Below are 14,442 nucleotides of genomic sequence, written 5' to 3' on the forward strand. Positions count from 1 at the left end.
TTAAACAACAACAACAACAAAAACCTTTAAAATAAAGAAGAAGAGAGTCTGAAGAAAAGTGTTGGCTCCTGACTGGGATACATACAGCTTAGCGCACACTGTAAACCTGGAGATTAAGGAAGATATCTATATAGTCTTAAGATTTAGAATGAATCAAACTGCCCAGTGATTTGTGACTGGATTTATGATATTTCCATTTAACAATCTTCTCTGCTAGTATAACATCTGGTTCAAGACTGGCTGTCCTGGGTGTTAGTCAGAAGCAAACAAATAAACCACTAGTTACTAGATAGGGAGAGTTAAACAATAAGGAAAAGGAGAGAGAGAAAAATTAAAATAACAGAAACCTCTTATACAAGGCACACCCAAAGATTCCACAAATAAACCTAATGGAAAGAAACGTGACCCAGAAGAAAATTTATGATATGTGAATTCAATATAAATAAAATTATTTTTCATGGAACAAACTGTCAAAGACCTTAAAGCAAGTATGTTTAGGATTGAATGAAGGAATAAAATTCATAAACAAGAAAAATTATCAACAAAAATCAAACATACATAAAATGAGAATTGGTGAATCTGAGTAATATAATTTAGATACAGGAAAATGAAATATTTACATCATTGAAATAAAAATTAATAGTTGGGACATACACCCAATGGGACACATATAGAATCAGAATTAAAAGATAATTCTGAGGAATTCATCAGACTGCACCATGAGAGATAAAAAGATAAGGATTATGAATAAGCTGTTAAGAGCTATGGATAGAATTAGAGGTCATGAAACACCAAATAGAAGTTACAGAACAAGAAAAGGGAAGAGATGGTAAAGAAGAAATATTTAAGAGAAAATAGCAGAAGTTTTCCAGAATTAAAATGTCATGACTTCTCAGGTAGAAAGTGCACTCTCAATGCCAAACAGAATAAAATAAATCTTCATTTAGACACGTCATAGTGGATCTGCAGAATATTCATGATCAAAGTAATGTTTTCAGTGCTACCAGAGAGGGAAAAATGGATTATCTAATAAAAGGCAATTAGAGTGACAGCAAACATCTCATCAAAAAGGATTCCAGGAAACAATACAGTAGTATCTTCAAATGTTGAGGGGAAAATAATTTTGAATCAGAATCTTTTATCCAGCTAAATACTACATGACAGTGTGGGACAAAGAGAAACATTTCAGCATATGAGAGTTCTCTATGTACATACCTTTTCTAAAAGAAATAATAAAGGATGTACTTCAATAAGAAAGGACAGTGAAACCAGAGGGAAGATATGGTATAAGAAATAATTGTGAGCACAGAAACTGACAAAATATGCTGATAAATTTACTTAACTTGATCAAATGAGTAAATTTTATTTTTAAAGGCAATCCACAGCTCCAGACAACAACAAAATGGAGAATCCTGTTATGCAAGTAGGATAGAAATATTGAATAGTTTGAGTTTGTTAGAAAAATTTATAGTTAAGCATTTTACATTAAAATTTGTAAGAGTAATCAGTAAAAGATTAGAAACAATCTATATCTTTCAAAAGAGCAGAGGGGAAAAAAGGATTAAAAATTTAAAGTTAGATGAGAGAAAAGGAGAAAAGTGGCAAACAGCTTCATGCATATATAAAAACTTGATTTATGACAAAGTTGGCATGGGATTAGAAATTGTTGGGGAAGAATTTAATGATTTAGGATGATATTTATCTATATGGGAAAAAGTAGATCCTATCTCACACTATACATAAACATTAATTTGTAATAAACACGTAAATGTATAATGTAAAACTTTCAGAATGAAATGTAGGAATCTCTTTATAACCTTGGGGTTGGAAAATAATTTGTTGAAATATAAAAAGCATAAATTATAAAGAAAAACATTGAAAAATTTGGCTACGTTTACATTTTAAAACTTCTGTTTAATAAAGACTATAAACAAAGAGAAAATAGCAAGATAGCCTATGAGAAGAAATTCTCTTAGTTTTCTTCTATCTGAAATGTTTTTGTCTTCATTCTGAATGATATTTTTGCTGATATAGAATACTGCACTTTCAGCTTTCTTTTTCCTTTTAGCACTTTAAAGATCTTGATTCATTATCTTCTCATCTCCATTATTTCTGATTAGAAGTCGGTGGAAAATAGAACTTAAATTCTCTTGTATGTAATTTGTCATTTTTCTCATGGTTGCTTCCAAGATTTCCTTTTTGTCCTTAGTTTTTGGCAATTGGAATCTGATGCACTTGGACACGATTTTCTATGTATTTCTCTTGCTTAGAAATTTTTAGGGCTTCTTGAATCTGTAAATTTTATTTCACCAAATTTGGAATTTTTTCAGCCATTATTTAGTAAAATTATTTTCCTGCCTATTCTCTGTATCTTTTCCTACTGTGACTAATATTACACATATGTTAGACCTTCTGCTACTGACCTATGGGTCCCAAGGCTCTTTTCATTTTGTTTCAATTTTAACCTCTGTTCTTCAGATTGGATAATTTCTGTGGATTTATATTCAACAAGTTTATTGAATATTTCATCTATTTTCTGCCATTAAGCTCATCCAATGCATTTTTAATTTAAAATACTGCATTTTTATGTTCTAAAATTTCCAGTTGGCTCTTTTTAAAAATACTTTCCATTTCTCTGCTGGCATTCATATCTTTTCAACTCATTTTGAGCATATTTTATTTTACCTCACTGAGCAGAATTAGGCTTTAAAATCCTTCTCTGCTAATTGCAACTTCTAGATCATCTAGAGTTTTTTTTCTGTTGATTGTCTTTTTTCTTGAGAATAGTTTACATTTCTTTATGTGTCAATTAAGTTTAATTATATTCTGGACATTGTGAATATTGTGCTGTGAAGACTCTGAATTTTGTTAATTTCCTTTGAAAGTTGTTGATTTTTTTGTTTTAGCAGATAACTAATTTAATTCAACTTAAGCTATAAATGAACTCTTGGGTGGCAGCTTAAATCTGAGTTTAGTTCTTTTATTCCTAGCTGGATTGTTGTTTGCACATAGTCGGGCACGTGTATGGTTCAGGGATCAGCTAGAGATTTAGACAGAGACACATAATTTTTATTTCCTCCTCTCTAGCTCTATCTTTCTAGTAGCTCCCCTCCCCTTTCCAGGAGATATGGTGGTTCTAAACTATATGCTTTGTTAATTCACACCACAAAGGCTGTCAGTATACTCTTGGAGTTTTAGTTACCCTGGGCGGCACCAACCAAACCTACCCCTTAGGTCAAAAGCTATAAAAAATGGAAATTCATATTGTTGTGATATTCATTTCATCCAAGTGTTGTCACCTTTCCAGGATCTACCTTTTGGTAAGTGTCCAGTTCCTTCAGAGTTTAATTTTTATATTTAAAAAAATTTATCCAGAGTTTGCGGTTGTTATCTTTGGGAGGGTTGGTCCAACAGTCATTAATTTGGCTATACTGGAAGTGGAACCTGGAGCGACTTGATACAATCATGTTGGCACGGAATTTGGCAGTAGCTGGTAAAAGTTGTAGTTTAGAATATTTTAAAGAAAATTTTGCACATGTACCCATATATAAGAATGATTATTGCAGTTTTTTGGTAATAGGAAAGAGTTGCAAATAACTGAAATGTTCATCAACAAGACAGTAGGTAAATAAATTGTGGGATATTTATAAAATGAAATACTATACAGTAGTGACAATGAATAAATAGTGCTTTTTGTATCAACATGATTAAGTCAAAATGTGATGTTGAGTAAAAAGTGTGATTCACAAAGATATGTTAGTAGAGTATTAATTATATAAAGTTCAAAAAATGTGAAACAATACATATCATTTTGGATATAGATCTATATAGTGTGTAGAAGCTACCCTATCTAAAATTTTACCCTACCCAACATTCTAAGCTCTTTCAATATTTCTTCTCTCTTTTCCTTGGTTTAGTACTTTTTCGCTTATGTAGTTATTGGATAAGATACTATATATTTTACTTAATTTTTTTTCTTCCCCCCTACTGTGTTTCACCAAAAATAAGTCCTAGCTGGACCATCAGCTCTAATGCGTCTTTTGGAGCAAAAATTCATTTAAGATCTGCTCTTATTTTACTATAAGACCGGGTCTTATATTAATTTTTGCTCCAAAAGATGTATTAGAGCTGATGGTCTGGCTTATTTTCCGGGAAACACGGTAGTATATTAGCTCCATGGAGGCACAGATTTGTCTTTTTTTTTTTTTTTTTTTTTAACTGTATTCCCAGTGCCTAGGTGTTTGGCACATAATTGGTACTCAGTAAGTATTTGCTGCATGAATAAATGAATAGTATAAAAATATGAGGGTTTGATTAGCCACACATTTAGATAAGCTTTATGGGCTTCAAGTGAATCTAAAATGTTTTATTTCTTAAAAGTAAAGTACCAAATGAAAATTTGACAAAATATTAAGATCTGATGGCACTGAGTAGTGCAAAATTAGTGTTTATGCTATTTTTTATATTTCCAGTTGGAAATACTTCATTAAACAAAAGAAGCACCAAAAGTTTGGAGAAGAGTTTTCAGAACGTTACAGCATGGAAGTTAAGGGAACAGGGAGTTTAACAAATGAATAGAGAGATATTTGAAATGCTGGAATTAGTCACCAAGAGATAAGATAATTATAATTTACTATTAGGAAATTATTAGTGACTACTGAAAGAACTTGTTGCAGCAAGGAGTTGATTATAGAGGGATGCTGAGGAAATGGAGGCAGTAGGTGAGGAAATGGAGATTGCTTATTCAGTATGATGGCAGGTATAGCTTTTCCAGGATGGAACATTTATTCATGTTTTTGAGCAGAGCAGAACAATGCATTGAAAAGATGGAGACTTAAAATGTTGGAAAGAGAGAAGACAATTAATGGAAGCATTTATAATTAGAGGCATATATTAAGAAGAAAAGGGCATTTCACTTGCAGTGAGGATAGGTACTACTTCTGCAATAGAAGAAAGAGAAAGGTTGACACAGGTAGAGACAAAGACAAGGAAAGGTAAGGAAGTTCATACTTGTTTCTTTGAAGTAGTAAGTCAGGCCATCTGTTGGAATGGAGAAGATGGGTAATGGATATGGTCCAGGTTAGTAAATTAGCACAGTAGACAAGTCAGAAGATTGAAGCTCTAAGAGCCTACCTAAGTTGATAATTAGGGTATCAAGTATATGGATGATTTTAGGCTTTGAAATAGTCAGAACTAACCTTAATGGAATGGGTGCATTTGAGTGGCTTGTACAGTAATATTAACAACAGTAAACACTGATATGTGCTAGGGATTATTCTACATTGTCATGTGTCATTTGAAGTGTGCCAGGGATTGTTCTAGATTCTTTACGTATTCTCATTTAATCCTGACAATGACCTTTGAGGTAGCGATGTTATTAAGAGTATTCTGCTGGTGAGGAAATGGAGACACAGAGAGTAACTTGCTCAAGGTCACACCGAGGCAGAACTGGACTTCAATCCCAGAAGGTCTAACTCCTGAGTCTGTACCCCTAACAACATTATACTCCCTCAGTAGGGTACTGGGTGGTTTACTTGATGAGAAACAGCAGGATTAGTAAGCAGTCCAAGGGAGAATAGTTTTCTAACACATACTTTGTTACTTTGTTTCTGGGTTATCCAAGATACCACATTAAAAAAATTTTTTTTTCAATTATTGTTTTTGTTTTTCTATTAAAGCCTTAAAACTCCCAGAAATTCCTCAATAAATCATTTTTTCTTTTAGTCACACAAAAGATGTGTCATCTCACAAATTTATATTTTCTTTCAGAATGATCCCAACTTATTTTTGCCAAAAATTAACTTTTCAGCATCATTCTTCATATCACCATTAATCTTTGAAGAATGGAATTCCCTTTGGGATGTATTCTGGGAAATGAAAATGGTAGGGTGATCTGTCCAATTAGCCAGAGCAACCTGTCAAGCAGCGAGGTGACATAGTCCGGTTGCCTATACATCCTAAAGAGACAAATTACTAACATTCTGCTACTACCAGGAAGCTTAGCCGCTGTGTATGTCATAATGGGCAGCTTCCTTGCTGTCTGTAGACTTTTTTTGGCTACTTAGAAACATCTTTTCCTGGTATTTGTTTACGTATTTTTTTCTTAATTGTTAAAGATTTATTTAGAATATATTGTACATATCATATACAATTGAACATTCTTTTCCCTAAAATAAAGATTATTCTTTTTTGGTTGAGGTGGAAAAACATCGATTTCATGGCCAGTTGTCAATGTTAAAAATAACAGGTCACCTCTTACAGTTCTGCTTCGATAGCTTTTGCTAGATCAACCTGCTTTGATCATTGTTTCTCAGCTTTCACAAAGTATTTAAATTCTATATTTGAATGAAGAATGGTCAGAATGGTTGGCAGTCGTACAGTATTTTAATTTTAAAAGGACTTTCAAATTCATAATATACCATTTGATCTGCCCAATGATTCTTTAGGTGACAGGGCAGGTTTTATTGTTCCCATTTTACAGATGAAGAACCTGAGGCTTAGGGACATTAAAGGATTGGTCCTAGAATGAGTATATGGTGGAACTGAGTCTTGAATTTGCTTCTTCCTGATTTTAAGTCCAGGCTCAGAATATCGCTCTGCTCTGTAGATGACTCTTTGTCTTCCTTTTAATATTCAGGATGCTCTTTTTCCATCGCCTTCCTTTTCTATTGACTTTGTTTGGTTTCCCAGCAGAGGGGCTTCCTAACGTGCCTGTCTCCATCCCGGGTGGTGGCAAGGGAGCACACCTGGCTTCCTGCTGTCTCCAGTCTTGCATTTTCCTTTTCTGTGGCCCTTCCAGTTTCACCATCCATGGAAATCTCCTCCTTCCGCAGTCCCAACTTCTGAAATCTTCTCACAGCCCCCTGTCAGTGGGACCTCCCATCCTAATCATCAGCAGGAGAGCCCATGAGAGAGGGGAGGCAGAGGGCAGCGAGCGCAGCACGCCGGGAAGCCATGCTGAGGGCTACTTCTGCATTTCCTTCCTCCCGGTCCTCCGCTGCATCCTCACCGCCCTTCGGCCCCGGCTCTCTCCAGCCCGCCCCGGATCCGCCTCCCCCTGCTTCCTCCCGGAGGTTGAGACGAAGCGTGGGACGCACCTGTGTCCCTCTCCGGTCACCCGGTTGAGACACCCGGGGCTGCTCCCGGAGCAGGATTTACAGGCCCGGAGAACGCCAATGGGAGATCCAAATGGTCGGGGACTCCGGCACTTTAAGAGGCTTTTCTCTGGGAAACACCCGTCCCCTCCGTGCGCCTTATGAATGGAAATACTCCTCCCCCGGTCGAGCCCATTTTCCCATTTCACCAGGAGCCGCAGCTTGCTCTCTCCTTTCGGTCTCCCCGCCCACATCAACGCGGGCAGCTCCAGGAGGGGACGGACAGGAAGCCTTTGGCCGCCTATTAAATCCCACCCATTTCTCCGGGGGCGATTTCCTAACCTTCCGGGACCGAATTCTGCAATTTGATGTGCGTTTTGTCCGAATGGTAGCGACACGGGCCTAAGGGAGGGGGAAAGCGAGGGGGTGGGGGGTGGGGGGTATGCGCTCTTTTCCTCGCAACATCGCTGGCGGAGCGAGGGAGCTCACACGACACAGATTTTGGGGCAAAGCCTTTCCATCTGGACAGCACCATGTCCACCAAAGCGGAGCAGTGTAAGTAGCAGCCGGCCCGGCGTTCCGGCCCGGCCTCCGGCTGGGAGCTATTGCAGTTGCGGCGTTTGCGGCTGCCGGGAGACCTTGGCATCGTGCTGGTGCGGGGGTGGGGGCTGAGGTTGGGGCGGGTGCGGGGTGGGGGGTTGAAGAGAAGGTGGGGGAGGGTGGACGTTAATGGCAACGCGGCGCTGTCCCCGGTGCTGAAAAATAATGCGGTCTTCCTCGGGCTTGTGGGGTTTCGCAAAACTGAAAGACCCTGCGAAATGAAATTAGAATGGGGTCATTCTCGAAAAAAAGAGGCCTCGTATCTTTCTGATAAACATTTCAGTATGTCTTGTTGGAGTGGGGGAAGGGGGACAGCGGCAAATCAGGGGCGGGGAGCTGTCAGTACAAGCAAAGCCTGCCTGGCCTTCTGAGCATGCCCAGTTCTCTGTGCTGGAGCCATAGGGGAGTTTGTCTGCAGTTTCCACTCGGGTTGGAGAGGCAAGCAGGGAGAGAAGGGGGTGGGGGTGGACCGGGGAGCCAGGCGGAATTCAGGATCTAGTGTGAGAAATATCAGCTCAGGAATACCAACACTAATGCTAAAACTAAGCACAAGCATAGGTTAAAGCAGGAGTTGGGACTTGCAAGAGAGTGAAAGGGGCTCTGGGAAAATGATCTAATTATTTTTCCAAAGCGCTTTCCTTTGTAGGGCAGCTCACACAGACTATAACAAATAGCAAAAGGATTTGAGTTGTCCCAGTAATGGTTGAGTGGTTGTTTGGTTGGAAACAACCTGCGAATCCTCGTGAACAGAGGAAGTTTCTAATAGGCTCCCTACAGTCCCTTATTGCAGTGCGCATTAGTAGGCCTTCAGTATGTACTTGGTAGGTTGATTAATGTGAAACCTTTTCCATAGTGCACTTGAGGGATTCAGGAACTTAAACTTCTGATTGTGAATAAAAGATGTTTTTATTAATCAATTAATTGGAATTTTTAACAAATACACCAGAACTTATTCATCGAATTGATTCTTGTTTCTTTCAAACAAGGTAGTTATGCATAGTTATGTTGATAATGCTGTCAGTACTTAAAAGTCTTTGTTATTCTTCTTTGGAATAGCTGTTAAAGCCATTCTGTGAGACACCCCAAACTGTAGTCTTATTATTTGGGGGCAGTAGCTTGTATATGATAAAAAGTGGTCTGTCACTTACTCACCAGATAGGTTAAATGAACTGAAGACTCATGGAATTTCCAGATTGATGGTTTACTAGAGATTGTCTATGCCCAGCTACCATCCAGTGTTTGTACCTCTTTACCATGTTTTTTGGAATCTGGAACACCTGAGTTTGAACCCTAGTTCTACCATTTACTGTTTGACCTTAGATGAGGTAATTGACTTTTCTGAACTTTATTTCCTCACCTGTAAACCTGGGGTAATAATGCTGATGGGGTTATGATTATAAAAGAGAGAATGCACATGAGAGGTTGAGTAGTGAGCCTAGCTCAGAACAAGTACTCAATAAATGATGGTTATAGTACTGACAATTACTTCCCATTTAATAGTCCATCTCTTCTAAATAGCTAGAAAGTTCTTTTGTAATTTTTTTTGCCTGTCTCCAAAAGTTAAGTCAAAACCTCAAAGATAAAATTTGCTTCTACAGAGGCTTTTGGGAAAATGGAATGCATTATGTTTTGAGAAATGGCCACATACTTGGAATCGGTGTGGATCTTCCCACCTGAGGAAATCGCACCCTTGAAGAGGTTTTATGATAGTACAGTTAAGAAAACCACCACCTGTCATTTGATTTTTATAGTTACATATTACATAAGAAATTTCAGGTTAAAGCCAGTGAGTATTACTGTCCTCTTCCTGTGTTTTCTCTTCCTAGTTATATTTTGAGATGCACTGGATACTTTGTCTTGTCTTTTTCCTGGACAGTTAACACCAAGACAAGATAAGTAAAATCTGCGTGTGGACTTGGCTGTGTAGTGCAAGTAGTGTGTAGTTCAGTAGCTATTTTAGAATTGTTTGTAAAACAGATTTTTCCATCTGTAGATAGTGGAAAGGACACCATATTTGAAGCTAGAACATGTGGACTTGAGTTTTGCATGCCCTTCTGATGAACTGTGTGATGCTGGGCAATTAATAGTTTTGTGCCTCAGAGTTTCCATCTATCAAATAAGGAATAGTGGTAGCAGCTATCTTTGTTTAGTCCTAAGGGTTTTGGAGGGCAACGGAGGTAAATGGGAGTAGGCTGCAAAGAGGAAAAGGATGCTTTGGGTGTTTTTAGGTGTCTTTGTTTAGAGTGAAGGGAAGTTAAGAATCTCTTTTCTTTTTCTCTTACGTGCATGAACTTGAATGGATTGACATCATATACCTGAAAATAGAGAGTAAACACATAAAAGATTGCAGAGCTGATGTTCAAGAAGGGTGAATACTTTCTAATAAAGAGAAGATGCAGATCGTGTTTTATCCTTGGACTCTGTAGAGTGTGGCTAAGGGGAAAGAGAAAGAGAAGGGAAGACCATGAGATTTTTCTCTTCTATTGGATGTGAAGACCACCAGAACGGAGAGAACGAGAGAGTTCATTTCTCCTCTGCATTCAGGCGTGTGCACAGTACCACTTGCCTAAGGACCGAAAGGGGAAAATTAGGTTTAACATAATGTGAAAGTATTATTCCTATTACTCTTCTTCCTGGGCCTCTTGTGTAGGTAAAGGTTTCACTGGTACAGGAAATGGACATAGTTTGGTTGAATCAGCAAGAGGAAGTACTTGCATTTCAACCCAAACAGATTACGTGATTTACCTTTGAAATGTAATGTATCACGGATATGTGAAAAATGATTTTATTTTTATGTAGTGGTATTTTCTTTTATGAAATAAGTAATAATGATGAAAGAGAGGCTAGTTTTAGCTAAGATATAGTTTGGAGGCTGCTTTTATACATTCTATCTGTTTCCCATGCTATGTACATAACATCGTAACAAGGTGAAAGCTTCTTAGCAATTTCTCAGGCGATTGCAGAAGAGTTAATTTTTTTTTCCCCTCCAAATGCTTCCTTTTCTTACAAAGTTCACTGCATGAAATGAACTTTGAAATGTTTATGTAGCTGACATAGAATCTGGAATAATAAAAATAAGAATTTATAGTTCTTTTATTTGGGATTCTAAAGAGGAGTCCAACTCTCCTGTACCCTCCCACCCCCCAACTTTCTCTGCCTTCTAAGAGTTAAAATTGATCAATCTGGAGTACTTTGTGTGTGTGCTTTCCAAAAGAAGCTTGCTTTTGATGAGAGCAGAAGTTAAGAGTTGGGATTCTAGAATCAGACTGCTGCCTGGGTATGAATTCTGACCTGCTTATAATCTGTGTGACCTTGGACAAGTTAACTCAGCCTCTCTAAGCCTCGACTGCATTAATCTATAAAATGGGGATAGTTGTAGTTGTGAAGATGAAATGAGATGATGCATAAAAAGTGCTTAGCACAGAATCCTGACACATAATGAGGAGTTAATTAAATGTTAGCTATTATTATCATCATCAAGTATAAAATCTTGTGCTTGCTGCTATGTTATAAATTACAAATTTGGATCTAGTCCCCCAGAGTGTAGCAGAAGAAAAAGTAACCATGATATCACTTAAATGGGAGATGGGTTATTGGACTGTTTTTTATTCTCCTTTCCTTGTCCTCTACAGTAATCTGGGTGGGAGGGGATCTCTGTCTGCATGGCAATTCCTTGACTTGGTATACCTCGGAAGGCATTGGCTAATCACCTAAATAGGACATTTCTAAGGCATGAACTGCCTAAGGCATGAACCTTTTGTGTTATGATGACAGTGTAGCAACTGGTAAATCAGTTACATAAATATCCATCACAGTGTTTTTCAAATTTGGAAATTAACCGGCTGATAATTGGAGTATAAGCTCAAAAATCGCTAATTATAGAAATGTGAATGTATGCTGTTTGTAATGTGTTTATCCTACTCAACATCTTTATCTCAGTAACTAAAAATCTTTTTGATTACATCAAAAACACTTTTAAGAGTATAGCTAATTTGCAATATGATTTGAAGTTGAATTTGCCCCTCTCCCATACATAATTACGAGCCATGCTTGCAGAAATCAATAGAATGTTTTTTAAAAAACTTTATGCCCATTATAAGATAATATTACTAAAATAGAAAAGTACTTTTCCTTTGAACAGCACTGCAATCTGTAGTTGTTTAAAAATCTTTGCATAACATCACTAACTTCTTATACATGAAACTCTAGTTTTATTCATATATACTAACAATATGACTACTAACCATATTTGTGGTAACAAAAAGAGCACATGATTTTTAGCTCTTGTCTTACACGATTTCTCTGTACCACCGACACTAGGTGCCGCATTCCTTATTTAAACTCTTTTTTCTTCTTTTTCTTCTGGCTGTTCTTACTCAAAAATTTTTTAGGACTACTTTCTTCTTGCCCTTTATAAACAGGATTCTGTCATTAGTCCTCTCACTTTTTTTTTTTTAATTCCTACAGATTCTTAACCTCATTCAATCTCATGGTAACAGTTATCATCTTTATGTGGATGACACCCAAATACAATTTTCTAGTCTAAACATGTCTCTTGAACTACTACTATAAGTCTTTGTTTCTATCCAGACATCCTATAGGCATCTCAAACCCAAGCTCATTGTCTTCTGTCCCACGCTTGTACTTCTTTTTGTATTACTCATTTCAATGAATGGCACTACCTATGAACCCAAATCAAAAAGTTGGGAGTCTTCTTAAACTTCTACTCTCTATGATTACTATTTAACAGATCAGCAAACCCTGTTGATTCTAGCACATCCAGCCAAATCACTGCCCTAACTCCTTACATTGCACTGTTTCTTTTTTTTTTTTTTAAGGTCCTCCAATGTATCGTGTTCTTTTTGCCTGAAATGCTTTCTCTCCCTCTGTGGCCCTCTTTTCCTTCTTATTGTTCAATATTTAGCTTGGTAGCCCTGCCTGCTTGCCAGTCTTCCCCGGGATGCCTCACTCCTGTGCTCACACTGTATTGTAACGATTAGTTTTCTAATATTAGGTGTCCACATTTACTTTGTCTGTAGACTGTATTTTGTTCATCTCTGTGGCTCCAGTGTGCAAACTTCGTTGTCTACTGCAGTGTTTGCACAAAAACTGTTTCTTGTATAAGTGAAAATGATTGAGGGTGAATTGAATGTCTTTTATAAAGGAGGATTGTGTAATTAAGTTTTTGGATTTCATTAATGTGAGGATTACACATTTTTGCCAGTTTGAAGTTCTGCATTCTGTGCAACAGAATGCATGCTTTTCAAATGTTTTTACAGGAGAATAAAAATACACTTGTTAAAAGTGCTTAAAACGTATTTGCTAAATCAAATTTATAGTATTTATATAACAAGTTATACTTTTCCTGAACATTCATTGTGTTTTTGGTTCTTTCTCATCAGTTTAAATTTCTATTGTTATGTTCAGCATAATAATTATGATTCCTAATTGGTAGACAATTTTAGCACACAGCTAACTGTTTTTCTTAGATAAAACGGTAATACATCTGAAGTCAGGGACTCTTCATGTTTGATGTGGATCCTTTGATAATACATCTGTTCAAGATTTACATACTGATTACTTAACCAATAAATAGGCTTTAAGTGGGGATTTTCATTTTGCAGCATCACTGTTGGAAATTCACATGCATTTATTTCTTATATTCTGAAAAGATATGGGTAGCTCTGCATAATGGGGTCCTTTTTTTTGGTCTTTATTTTTATGCATAAAGGCTATTGATTTTTTGTGCTAATTTTATAACTTTTACTACATTATTTTCTTTTTGTAGTTGTTTTTTCAGCTATTCTTTGGGTTTTCAAGATGTATGATTATATAATCTGAAAATAGAAAATAGTTTTATCCTTTTCTATCCAATTCTTATTATCTTTAATTGTTTTGTCTTTTCGTATTGCATTGGCAGATAGCTCTAACACAATGTTAAATATAGCATAGCCAGTGAGTATTCTTATCTCGTTTTTAATTTTAGTAGGAAAGGTTCTAGTATTTCTGTATTAAGAAAGTTATTCTTTTGGGCTGGGGTAATGAGGTAGCCATCAATTCCTATTTTATTGAGAAAAACAAAACAAAACCTAAATGGTATTGAACTTTGTCAAGTTCATTTTCCGTATCTATGGAGACCATATGACTTCTCTTAACTTTATTAGTGTGCTGGATTGGATTTTGTCATATTTTATTTAATAATTTTTGAATTGATATTCATGTTAGATTGGTTTTTTGTTTGTCTGTTTTTCGGGATGGGGTGGGGAGTAATTCTACTCAAGATCTGGCAACGATGTTATGCTCACTATATAAAATGAGTCTGGAAGTTTTGCTTCTTTTTCTGTGCTCTGGAATAATTAAAGTAATATTGAGGTTATCTGATCTTTATAAGTTTGTTAGAGTCCCTTGTGAAACCATCTGGCTGGTACTTTTTTATAGTGGAACTCTTTTAACTTCTTTCTCTATTTTCTCAATGACCCTTGTTCTATTTAGACTTTCTGTTTCTACTGGGGTCAATTTTGGTAAGTTTTATTTCTCTAAAAAATTATTCAGTTCATCTAAATTTTCAAATTTGTTTGCATAGAATTATGCAAAATAGTCTTTTAGAAATTTAAACATTTCCATTATTTTGATGTTTATTTTCTCCTTGCTATATCTAATGTTGTGTATTTAGTGCTGTATATTTGTGTCCCCTGCCTCCTTTTCCTTGATTGAGTTAGTCGTTTGTCTATTGTTGATTTCTTTTGTA

The 14,442-nt window shown here is 36.6% G+C and overlaps 1 protein-coding gene across 17 annotated transcripts in view; it reads left to right on the plus strand.

Moving 5' to 3' along the window:
• Positions 1-6,939: 6,939 nt before the first annotated feature.
• UNC79 (unc-79 subunit of NALCN channel complex) overlaps positions 6,940-14,442 on the plus strand; it is a 233,386-nt gene continuing 225,883 nt past the window's right edge. For 6 of the 17 annotated variants that reach the window (XM_019745555.3, XM_019745546.3, XM_019745609.3 and 3 more), the window contains exon 1: positions 7,632-7,649. Coding sequence is in view for 3 of the 17 variants with exons in the window: in XM_019745539.3 (XP_019601098.3) it covers positions 7,628-7,649 (22 nt within the window). In the remaining 14 variants the exon portion in view is untranslated. Of the gene's footprint in view, positions 7,465-7,518; positions 7,650-14,442 lie in introns of those variants that run through there. The other 11 variants (XM_074327007.2, XM_019745573.3, XM_074327013.2 and 8 more) reach the window with 5 other exon arrangements.

Source organism: Rhinolophus sinicus, chromosome 3, assembly GCF_057876585.1.
Source record: "Rhinolophus sinicus isolate RSI-liver-muscle chromosome 3, RSI-T2T, whole genome shotgun sequence".
In the NCBI taxonomy this organism is placed as follows: Eukaryota; Metazoa; Chordata; class Mammalia; order Chiroptera; family Rhinolophidae; genus Rhinolophus; species Rhinolophus sinicus.